Source organism: Epinephelus lanceolatus, chromosome 6 (assembly GCF_041903045.1).
Source record: "Epinephelus lanceolatus isolate andai-2023 chromosome 6, ASM4190304v1, whole genome shotgun sequence".
Classification (NCBI taxonomy): Eukaryota; Metazoa; Chordata; class Actinopteri; order Perciformes; family Serranidae; genus Epinephelus; species Epinephelus lanceolatus.
The window spans coordinates 14,078,035-14,090,824 of NC_135739.1; the positions used below are offsets into that span (position 1 = coordinate 14,078,035).

General features: G+C 41.5%; 1 protein-coding gene across 1 annotated transcript in view; it reads left to right on the top strand.

Annotated features, from left to right (window-relative positions):
- unc13a (unc-13 homolog A (C. elegans)) overlaps positions 1–12,790 on the top strand; it is a 70,760-nt gene that overhangs the window by 18,894 nt on the left and 39,076 nt on the right. The window contains exons 11-19 of the mRNA XM_078168680.1: positions 1,260–1,353; positions 2,395–2,441; positions 2,639–2,717; positions 7,356–7,430; positions 7,535–7,754; positions 9,503–9,730; positions 10,019–10,160; positions 11,950–12,119; positions 12,281–12,396. Of these exons, the coding sequence (XP_078024806.1) occupies positions 1,260–1,353; positions 2,395–2,441; positions 2,639–2,717; positions 7,356–7,430; positions 7,535–7,754; positions 9,503–9,730; positions 10,019–10,160; positions 11,950–12,119; positions 12,281–12,396 (1,171 nt within the window). The remainder of the gene's footprint in view (positions 1–1,259; positions 1,354–2,394; positions 2,442–2,638; positions 2,718–7,355; positions 7,431–7,534; positions 7,755–9,502; positions 9,731–10,018; positions 10,161–11,949; positions 12,120–12,280; positions 12,397–12,790) is intronic.

Genomic DNA, 12,790 nt, shown 5'->3' on the forward strand with positions numbered 1-12,790 from the left:
GCTTTCCATGTACATTGGAAGTCAAAGTTCGGAGCTGGGAATGATGTCACACCTGAGTTGATCGCATTCAAGTGCAACAAATCAGAAAACCAAGATCTTGTTAACAATACCACTTTAAGCCAGGTTAGCCACTGGTTGCAATACCAGCTGACAACAATGCATTATGTTGTATTTTACATATACAAACACTGTAGCACGTTCACAGATAGATGTTAAGCCCCGTTTCCACCAACACTTAAGGTATGGTACCTTTGGAACCAAAAGTAACCCTTCAGACATGCTACTGCAAACAGTACACTTAAATGTGGGCGGGGTTTTTGTCACTCACTGCTCCGTCCAGCACTCACTGTATTTCCTCATTATCAATGACACAGAGGGAAGTCTGCACCTCATTATCGTCCACAGAACGAGGCTGCACGCCAACATTTTCAGAACAAAATAAAACAGGCTGCAGCGAGAGTCTCTCTCCATGGGATATGTAAAAATCGCGGGTTTGTGCATTTAGTCCTTCTCAGGCAAGCTCAGGGGTTTAGTGTTGATGGAGCCCACAGGAACGACGCTCCGTGACACTTTTTGTTTTTTTCTCAGAGTGAGGATTAGAATATATGCAGTTCACGTAAGATAAGAACAGATCCACTCATTACTAAAAGTGTAATATACTAATAGTGGAATATTTAAGGTGTGTTGATTGATTCACGTCAACTCATACATTGAGTAACGTTACAAGTTGGCGTTCCACCTTAAAAGTCCCTGGCAGTCGGCCCAGTGAATTATGTTATTCTTTAACTCAGACTCCAGCTGCTGTGAAAGGCAGCAAAACATCCTTTCATTTTATAGTAACAGTTTACTAATAAAACTCTCCACAGTATGAACGGTGGTTACATGAGCCTCAAAACCAGCTACAGCTCAGCCCTGAGCAGAGTGACCGTCCTCTACTGACCAATCAGCAGACTGCAGTGTTCACAGCTCCACCTTTTAGTACCAGATCTGTGTGCTAGGTACCCCAACAGAGGGGGGACCAAACATGGGGACGGTACGGAGCGGTTCCATTGGTACCATCCACAACTTTTCACAGTGGAAATGGGGAAAAAAAAAAGCGTACCGAACTGAACTGAACCGTACTGCTTGGTGGAATCCGGGCCACCTTTAGCCAACAATATCTATTTCCATAATTACTGTACATTCACTACATTAGCTAATAGAGCACGCACTAGCACATCTATAGATAACAATTTTCCCCTCTTCAATTGTTCTTTTAGTTTCCCAAAGAGGGAAATCATGGAACCTGGTCCTGCCAGAGCCAAAGCCAACTGGCTTCGACTTTTCAGCCGAGTACGACTACAGCTGCAAGAGGTACAGCCCATGTGTGTTTCTTCGTGTACCTTTGTGTGCGACAGGTGAATTGTCCGTTAAATTAAGCCTGCGCTCATAAAAGTGGGTAACATGTCCTCTGTTGTTGTTGTTGCTCTGGTTTAATTTATGCGTCTACTGTTTGAGCTCACTGACTTGTTGCATCAGTCCCTGCATGTCCTACTGTTACTGTGTTTTCTCCCAGTTTTTGGTTACTGCTGTGGATTTTATTGTCTTGTGTTGAATTGATAGTTTCTGTTTACCCCTTGTACTGTTTTGCCATTTCATTATTTTCTTTTCAGTTGTTTGCCATCCTCGTAGCGATTTGCATGTAGTCCATTGTGAGTACCCATGGCTGGAGCAGACGCTCAGGTGGGTGTGGCCAGTAGTATGTTAATTAATCAGTCTTAATTTATATTTTATACATCCTGTGTAGCTCATAGATATTTATGGGGAGCTAAGCAGCACATAGGAAGCTGCTGAGTTGTTTTTTTTTCCATAGCCAATCACGAGTATTTCTGTTCGTCAGTGTGACGTAAGTATCAGTGCCGCGTGTCATTCTTTGAACAGGCAGGCAGGCAAAGAACATGTCTTTCAATAATAGAGCAGATAGAATTAGAAGAGTGATTACACGGATGGCCATCTGGCTGTAATCCACTTTTACTATGATTCTCAAACACAGAGAAGTCACTGCTGATGTCAATAATCACCACACTCACTCAGAAAAGACACAACTCAGCTTTACCGCTCTCCTCATCTCTCCCTTTTTCTTTCTATCTCCCACTTGTACCACTGTTGTATTATTCATTTGTGAGTTCTCGGTACAATTACCGTCATTGTGGCTACAGCTGCTCGTGAATCTCAGCAACTGAAATAGTGCTTTTTGCCAAGAAACACCATAAAGTGTCTCTCGATTTTGTTGTTCTCAGTATATAAAAGCAGTAAATTCAGTGCTGTAGTGTGCTATGCTTCTCATTTTTCCAGCCGCAGCTCTAATGGCACCTGCTTGCCTCTCTTCCTCATCATATCTCTCTTTTTCCTCAGGCTCGAGGAGAAAGTGTTGGCATCGCCTCTCTGCTTTTATCAGCAGGGTAAGTAGCCATGACGCTGTTACTACTACGGTCATTGAAAATCTATAATTTACCAACCCAAAGCCAAGCCCATGGCTTTAATGTCTGAATGCATTTCTCGCCTAATTGATTCGTCATGTCCAGGTCCTAGTTAACAACTGTAGCTGAAAAAATAGCTGGTGTTGAATCCTGCACATCTGTGCATGTTTTGTGTCCAGGATGGGTGGCGCTCTGTATAGCATTGACAGCATGCCAGACCTCAGGAAGAGGAAAGCTATGCCTCTCGTCCGAGATCTGGTGAGTTTCTGCACTAATCTCTTTATATTCCCCTGACTAAGAGTCTCGCATCTCCCCAGTCCATCTATCACTCCACTCATCAGTGAGAGCTCTCATCCACTAAACCTACTCTTGCTTCCTGTCTGACTCTCTGCTGCAGTTTCTCATCTTATTCTCTTTACCTATTTTCTTTCTTTACCTTTACTTCTCTTCCTCACTGTCCTTTTGTCCACTGCACTATGTCCACTATGCTAACAGACCCCAGAAAGTGCTGCAGGGCAAATAGACCACTGGCGAATCCAGAGGTTTCCTTTGACGGGCACCGCTGTTTGCTCGTTGTTGTCATGTAATAGACCTTTCATAACCCCATGCTGCCATCATCCCCGTGCCTCCCTACCAGTGCCTCATTAGAGATAAGACAGTGAGAGATTTAATCCATGGAGGGAAAGCTGTAACTCATTCATACAAGTCACGTCCCCAGTGTGTCTTGTACTATTACACAACCTAGAAAGCACTATGGCTGTGTTACCTTTACTAAAATATATATGAGCTCAGAATATGGATAGACACAAAAGGTATCATGTTTCAGGTTTTCAGAAAGACAAAAAAGGGAGGAACAGATTGACATTTTAGGGATGTCCCAAGCCGATCTCAAAGACCAGTATCGGGGCCAACCAACTGATGGGGTTCTGCTATATTGAGCTATATAGAGTCCAGTTCGGGCCTTTGTTTTACGTGACCTAGTGTTTTTTTACTCACAGAGCTTTCATGCACAGCAACACAAGTGCAGCCATCATCAACTCTCATGAGCAGGGGCCCCTCACACAGCGAAACACTGCACTCCATAAGACAGCAAAATGCAGAATGAGACTGTTAACTTACGTTATTTACTGTAGTTATGAGCACTCATTTCAGCTCAGTGCAAGAAACTCTTGCTTGGTGGAGAGCAGAGCCCTGCACTGGGTCGGGTACCCGCGGGTACCACAGTTGATTTGCGGGTGGTTTTTAAAAAAACATTTTTCCCCGGGTTCGGATCTGGGTGGAAAAAATAACATGCAGGTCGGATCGCGGGTTTTAGATAAACACATCAGTCATTAGTTTGGTAAACTACAGATAACTATCTTGGTCATTATTTACTCCCTGAGGATCGCCTCCGCTATTTCGCAACGGTCATTGGTTCAGCTGTTTACACACGTTTCACCATCTAATAACACAATTTGTGATTGGACGAGAGAATCAACATGGCTGCCACCGTCTAACAAGCGCCGCTTCCAAAACACTAAATAATTATTTAGGTATTTGAGAAATAAGTGGATAAAACGTACAACTATCACTTTATAATGTTTCCGAAGTGTTTCCCTGATGGATTACTTCTCTCCTCGATGGATTCTAAAAACACGTGACGGCTTGTTACTGCTGAACGTCACTCTGGACAGAAAGTAAGTCTATTATTACACATGTAAAGTTCCTTTACATAGATTAAAAGTTTAAAAGCATTAAACGAAACACACGAGTGTTTTTACACTCGTATGGGAGAAGAACACAGAGGGTTGATGATGGAGCTGAAGTCAGGTTTTTATTGTGAGAGCTGCTTCATTCAGGTCATTGTTTACTTACTGGCACCTTAACTGTGGCGATATGCTGTTAAATATTCAGCCAGTATGACCCAAAATGATTACTTTAAATCCGGGTTACGGGTTGGGCTGCTGGTCATGTTTCAACGGGTCGGACCGGGTTGCGGTACTAAGTGGCCTGATGCGCGGGTTTGCGGTTCGGGTGCGGGTTTGTACGTCGCCGGGTCAGGTCGGGGCGGATCTTGAAAACTGGACCTGTGCAGGACTCTGGTGGAGAGACAGGAGAGACAGACGGCGGTGTAGAGCCGATGACAACCACACTCACCACACCACTTGAGCAACAAAAGCCCCATACGAGTAATTTCTTAATTAATCCATGCAAAAGAAGTCCAGACGATGAAAATAAACATGAAACGAAACACAACTGATTCAGGCGGCAAAGGCTGCGTCAAAGCCTGCTTCTAAAGGGATAGAAACATTCTCTCAAGACAGTAGACTCACAAGTCAGTCTTTAGACGCTTTGCTTAACTAAAGACTGATGTCTTTCTCCCTGATTTTGTGTTTAGATGGGCGGATACAATTTCAGAGTTAAAAAAAACTCCCTACGTTGCAGAACCAATAGTAAATCTGCAGGGCGGTCCTTCGGTGGCTCACTGAACTCTTGTGCTCGTAAACATAGTCCGACTGCATTAAAAGTTTTAAACAAAGTCGCTGTAAGTCCTTCATTTCCACAATCTTGTGGACTGAGCACACGTTTGATAAAACGGAATTAAATCTCTCGGCATCCATTTTCAAGCTCTCTGTGTGTTTGTTTCCTTGTGGGTGAGAAAAGGGGGAGCGCACGTCTCCGGGAGGGCGTGTCCTTTTCAAAAATGCAAGAGGCGTTGCTTTGTTGCCGACCGTTTTCTCCGGTGTGTTAAACACACTTTGGAAAGGAGTGTCCCCAGACTATCAGAAGGCGGAGATCTCTGATTGTCTGGTGGCAAGACTATCAAGACAGCAACAAGGCCAAAAAGTTTTGTTATTTTATACTTTATTTGGTTAAAATAAAATAAAATAAAAAAGTAACAGCTTGGATGGAGGGAAGTTTTTTTCATAATGCACTGCAGCTCTTCAACTGTCAAGCATATAGGTCTACATTGGATAATCTTTAATAACTTTTATGTACTTATAGTATGCACTGTGCAGCTGTACTATCTAGGAAAATAGAAGTGTCAGTAGGGACTCTGTATCAGCAGATATTCAATATGAAATGACTTGGTCGGGATTGGAGGCAAAAGAAACTTGATTGGGACATCCCTATTTCTCACTGAGAATTAGAAAAGGAGACGATTGAGGAGCTGCAAGTGTGGAAACAAAGGAAACAGCTTCCAACCTCTTGTCATTTTTGCACTTCAGTTCAGGGGTGGAGCCAGACGTTGTAAACATTCAAGGCTCAGCCCAAACCTTTTTTTGCCATTTAAGATAATACAATGTCTAAAAATCTGTACATGATTGGGAAAAATGTGATAGTTACCAAGAAAAAAAAAATCATCCTGTAGAGTCCTGTCTTCATCATTCCAAACCCACTGAACAACAAATGTCGAACATGACTAATTCTTACTCTTACTCCTGGCTGTCAGATGTTACTATTATTATGTCACATAATAGAGGTAGAGTAGGAATTTGGCAGAATCAACGTTACTAATCTTGAAACCTGATTTAATATACTATGCTGGAGTACAGTTCAGCTGACAAATCCATGTGATAATAATTTTGGCTGCTCTATTAGCAAATCAAGGATCCTCAGCAATGCCAAGTAAATGTGGTCTTCAAAACTCTGAGTTGAATACAAGGCCAAACGTTGAGCATTTACTCAATTGTGTTAGATTTCCTTAGAGAATAGCATATATTTCAGCACTTTTGAGAAAACATTAAGAGCCAGAGCCTCAGAGGCCACCCCCAGCTCTGCCCCTGCTTTAACAAATTAAATTGAACATTAGTGTACTAAATAGTGAGCTATAGTGGTGCTGGTAGGCAGAGTTTCTTTACCTTCAAACAGAGCCAGGCTAGCTGCTCCTCCATGTTTCCAGTCTTTGTGCTAAGCTCACAGGCAGCAGGCCATAGCTTAATATTTAACAGACAATTTAGAGGGGTTTCAGTGCTCTGTAACTCTCAACAAAAAAAAGAACAAGTGGACAGAATTTGTCGAAATGCTGTACTATTGCTTTAATGCAAGGATTCGTTCTGTAGTGGAGGCTAGTTGAATAGAAGTCAGCCTGGAACAGAACAGCTCTTTATATGAACTGCCATTTTCCTTCACACACCAAATCCAAGGTAATTAGCTCAGATGACTGTCTTCATTAATAAATCTTGCTGTCACAAAGAAACAGTGACTACACACTGACAGACAGTCACAGGCAGGTGCATTGATGTTTCTCTTCCTCTCTCTGTCTCTTGCTTTCACGCACACACACTCAGAACTTGTCAGTGTGTCAGGTAATTGATCGGACAGGGTGGGGTCTGGCTTAATGAGCAGTGATGGCAGCCTCCTTCATTCACCTATCAAATACTGAAGCCTGGTTGCAGCTGTGATTTTCTCGCTGTCAGAGTTTCCACATAGATTCACCTTGTTTGATTCTCCCCCCATTGTTTTGTTGTGGATGAACATTCTTGTCTAATGACAGTAACTACAGTGTGTGCACAATGAATGCAGCCTATCTCAACACTTTTAATTCTCTGTGGAAATACTCGCCTCTTTCTTGCCTTTTTCTAATATTAAATATCTCCCTTGTTCCTCCCACCTTCCCCGCATTGCCACAGGCTATGGTAAGTATCACCAACACCATTTGCTTGCAAAAACACTTAGGTAGTGAAGGTGTACCAGTTTCCTCATCTCAACAGCAAATTGATCGCTCTTATGAAAAGAAGCACTTTAAATTCTGCAGCTGTCGCCTCTACTTTGCTCAAACTATTCAGGGGAGCATTGCCAGACAGACAGTAATAACACACATAGGCTCACAGACTGCACAGAGATTTGTCTTGATAAAGTAATAAGATACTGAGGTGAAAGAGAAGCTGACCCCTCCTCTCTCCTGTCACACAGTCCTTGGTTCAGAACTCCAGGAAGGCAGGCATCACCTCAGCCCTGACGTCCAGCACGCTGCATAATGAAGAACTGGTCAGTGCTCATTTAACAATATTAATTCAAATTATTTCACATCACGCCAAAAGTCACTTTAGAGCACTCTGCTGACCCTGAAGGTCTCTTCTGTACCCTTGTAGAAGAGTCACGTCTACAAGAAGACCCTCCAGGCCCTTATTTATCCCATCTCCTGCACCACCCCGCACAATTTCGAGGTGTGGACAGCCACCACGCCCACTTACTGCTACGAGTGTGAGGGACTACTGTGGGGTATCGCTCGCCAGGGCATGCGCTGTACCGAGTGTGGAGTCAAATGCCACGAGAAGTGCCAAGATCTACTCAATGCTGATTGTCTGCAAAGTAAGTGAAATGACAAACAACATCACCCTTATTGTAGCCCCTAAAGCACTGACAAGAAGTTGGATTAAAGACATGACCATCACATGTCTCTACGTTATTCACCCCAGAATCCAGAAAACATATTTTCCTCTTACCTGTTGTGCTATTTATTAGTCTAGATTGTACTGGTGCAAGAGTGTTAGAGATATCAGCCGTAAATGTTCTCCTATAATATAATTAGACTAGATGGCACTCTGCTTGTGGTGTGCCCAGAAACAACACCTCAACAGCAATGTCTCTCTTTAGAAATCATGATCTGGTTACTCAAGATAATCCACTGACCTTGCTGTGAGCAGTTTCATGCAGGAACTATTTCCTTTCTGCTGAGCTACATCTGCCAATCGTATCACCACACAGGAGGAAGCGTGGATCTACTCATGGACAAGAGGCTTCTGCTCACGACAGCGTGACATGTAAACATTAATGGTTTCCTCCTTTGCTGAGCTGTAACATAAGCTAGCTCAGTGGAGGCATGCATCTGCTGTTAGCTCACCACCACTACTAAGCTAGCTTATGTTAGGAGGTAGCCATTAATGTTTACATGTTACACTGTCAGGAGCACAAGCCTCTTGTCCATGAGTAGATGCACACTTCTGTAGTTAAGCAGAGAGAAAATAGTTCCTACATGCTCACAACAAGTTACTTTAGATTACCTTAAGTAGCTGGGTTGTGATTTCTGGAAAGAGACATTGCTGTTGAGTTTTAAACATTTGTTTTGGCGCTTTGAGCACCACAAGCTGAGAGCTATCTAGTTCCATTATATTGGAGAGAAGGCAGACATCTCTACGGCCAATATCGCCAACATTCTGCAACTCACACCAAAGCAATCTAGATAAAATAGAACTACAGGTAAGAGAAAAAAAAAGTGTTTTTTGACTTTGGGGTGAACTGTCCCTTTAAATATAATGGTGCAGCCAGGAGACAGTTAGCTTAGCTTAGCATTAAAACTGGAAACAAGGGAGAACAGCTAGCTCTATCCAAAGGCTAGCTTCATGTTTACAGTACAGTTGTAAGAGTGCTATAAATCATCTCATCTAACTCTTGGCAAGAAAACGAATAAGTGAATTTCCCAACATGTAATTATTAATTAAAGTGTAACTGTGACAATACTGCTTGGCCCAAGATGGGACACATCAGAGCTAAAGCTTCGATGCCACGTATTAATGCAATGGTCCCTGAGAAAGGATGCTAGAATATAGCATACAATTCACAATTGATTTACAGTAGCTGAACAACCAGTTGCTGACTTTATGTTTTCGATGTATCATTGTGTCAGTGCTTTTTTTATTATTAATAATAGTAAACTATCTGGTCCATCTATTTCCTCTTATTGCTATTTGTCAATGCCAAGCACAGCGTCCTCCTACTGTCTTATTTTCCTTGTTTTCTTGAGAGGATATTAAAAGCCATTTGTCTTTTGTTGTCATCCGCCTCTCTTTTCCATCCCTCTTTTACTCAGCGTTTTACAGCTCTGCAAATGTGTCCGCCTCTCATTCATGAAATATTGCAACATTTTTCATAACTTACAGTCTTCTTCTCTGCTCTTTGTTTTAAATGTTCCTATGACTCGTAGAAGTGTCCTCCATGCAATTTTCTGCTCCGTTATTCTTATCACTCATGGCTGTATGGCAACTATAAAACAGCTTTCATATGATACCACCTCTATTTGTTTTTCATCTAATCCTTTTCTTTCACGTTGTTATTTTCAGGAGCAGCAGAGAAGAGCTCCAAACACGGTGCCGAGGACCGAACCCAGAACATCATCATGGTTCTCAAAGACCGCATGAAGATCCGCGAGAGAAACAAACCCGAGATCTTCGAACTCATCCAGGAGGTGTTCGCCATCGTCAAGGCCACCCACGTCACCCACATGAAGCAGATCAAACAGAGCGTGCTCGATGGCACCTCTAAGTGGTCGGCCAAGATCAGCATCACAGGTGAGAGTGGACTCATATTAATGCAGTACAGTAGCTTTGAACAGACCTGGCTGACACTGTCAACATCAAAGTCGGGGGGGACGGCACGTGTCAGGTGTTTGTGTCTATAAAAAGAGACAAGCTGGCGTTTGTATGAAGAGAGCACAGGTGGCGTTTGTGGGGCAGTAGAGCAGAGGGTCAGATGATTTAACAGGCATCTGTTTGCATCAAACACACACACACACACACACACACACACACACACACACACACACTAACCAGCTTGACTTTTTTTCTTCTTCCTCCTAGTGTTGTGTGCCCAGGGTCTACAAGCCAAGGATAAAACCGGCTCCAGTGATCCTTATGTCACCGTCCAGGTGGGAAAAACCAAAAAGAGGACCAAGACCATCTACGGCAACCTCAACCCTGTCTGGGAGGAGACGTTTAATTTGTGAGTGAAGACCTCTTGAACACATATGTGACATTTGTCAGAGTTAGGGCTGCAAATAATGATTATTTTCACGATAATGTTTTAAATAATAAATAAATGATAAATTAAAAAAATGTAATTAATAAAAATTAAAAATATATTTTTCCAGTTATCTTTTTTTTTAGCCAATTTAAAGTCATATATTAGTATAAATACTTATCACCATTTCTTTAAAGCCCAAAGTGACATCCCAACCAAAGGTTTTTAAGATACAATGATAGAAAACAGAGAAAATGAGCAAACTGACACATCTAAGAAGCTTTAACCAGCAGTTTGGCATTTTGGCTTCATAAAGCACGTAAAGCAATAATCGATTCTGATTATTTTAGTTAATTGATGAATTTTAATCACCCAAACCCTCAACCTATAGACCAAATCACAATGTTAGTTTACAAAAATTTCCAGGTGGAAAACCCCCATGTCACGTACATAACATGAAGTGGCACTGAGCAAACATTTCCTTAACTGATTAGTTTTTAGCCACCTAAAAGAAATCTATTTTAAGTCATTTTAATTAGTTTAAGTGTACGCTATACTTAGAATATTTTCATCGCTTTACAATGCCATCAAGCCTTTTCCAATGGGAAACTAAAGCTGTTATCTCCATGCCACCAGACTCCATTGAGAAAAACAGTAATTTTACTTTGCAGAACACTGCAGCCTTAATTGGTTAGTGTGTAAGGTACAGTAGAGAAAATATTCCAAATATAGCTTACACTGATGTTGATTTTTGTTGGTGGCCAATTCAGAAAAATAAAACTGCAGTTGGCCTGCATTGCTTCATGCAGGTAAATTTGGTTCATCAAAGATGCTAGCAGAGCATCACAGTACATAAAATAAGCAAAGCGGAAATGTCAGAAAGGTCCAACCGCCTGTTTAACTATATATTTTTAAACATTATAGTTACAGCTAACCCTTTCGCATATCTCTGCAATAGAAATCCATCACCAGTTCTCGACTTGGAAATGATTGTTGATAGTGTAAGATGAGATTTATTTTCATGAGGACGTGTCCAGTAGATTGTTTTTCTCTGTTCATTATTTTGCATCTACATAATGAATTACATTCATATAATGCTTGATTTTATTTCGCTCTGGAACTATTTAGTATTGCACACCTTACATGCAGGTAATGAGAGTTATGATTAAGTTTGGCAGAGTGATATATATATATATAAGATGTGAGATGCCACTCTTGTTGTCGACTTTCAGTTGTCCTACATTCTTTTTTGGACATTAAAGTGGATCAAGTTACACAGAGAAGCTGCCCTCGTGCTCTTATTTCAGCCACAGCCTTTTCATAGGTGATTCAGTAACTAGTAAGGTTATAGGTGAAATATGAGGGAGAAACCTGCCTTACATTAACATGACATCACAGTGATTCAGTCTGTAGACAGTTTCACTGGAAATGCATTGTTAGGCAACGGCATGTGTCTATGTTTACTTCCTGTCAGCTGATGTCATTCACATACACTGCAAAATATTCAAACAGTTAATACATAAGGACCCATTTAGACTGTTAATGTTGAATGTTTGAAGTTTGAATCGGCACATAGTTGTCACACTGATGCATTTAAACATTTCTATCTGCTTTCTGTTGTTTGAATGAAATGTATTTAGATTTATTGAAGGTGTTTCTTTCCCACTCTTTTGATTTTTAATGAGTCATGATAGTAATTCATCTGGTCCTCTTGGCCACCTCTCAATGTAACTGCTATATTTAGCTGTTGCTGACTGTGTGTGTGTTTCAGTGAATGCCACAACTCCTCGGACCGCATCAAGGTGCGAGTGTGGGATGAGGACGACGACATTAAGTCCCGTGTGAAGCAGAAGTTCAAGCGCGAGTCGGACGACTTCCTCGGTCAAACTATCATCGAGGTCCGCACTCTGAGCGGAGAGATGGATGTCTGGTACAATCTGGGTCAGTTGAATCACACTATTGAACTTATAAAGACATATACTGTATTGATATCACAGCTATCAGCTCACGTCACTTCACAGTTACATGACTGAACTAACCTTTCTGATTTAGATGTTTTCAGTTCTGTAACTGTGCTGCTGTGTATCTTGTGCTCTTCACAGACAAGCGTACAGACAAGTCAGCTGTGTCCGGGGCTATTCGAATGCACATTAATGTGGAGATCAAAGGAGAGGAGACGGTCGCCCCCTATCACGTCCAGTACACCTGTTTGCATGAAGTAAGCTCAGTGTGTTGTTTGTTTGAAGAGACAGAAAGTAATAAAATACATCTATTCAAGAGTCATACTTATACTGTTCTGAGGTACTTGTGTTTTATAAGCGCATATCTGAGACTTAATACCTTCAAGGTGCTGCTACATCTTAGGGAACATTTTTTATTCATTAAAAAACACTTTCTACAGACACTGCACATTGGTGGCAGATTGGACATTTAAATAAAAATAAATAACAAGAGACCCTTTTTTATTAATTCATTACTGTTGTTACTTTGGGTTTTATAGTATTTTTTCTACCACTGTCTTTGTATGAGTATCTCTGTGCAGAGTCATCCTAATGATCCATGCTGAACAGGTTAATAAAGTTGACTGATGTTCAAATTTATTCCTAATGAAT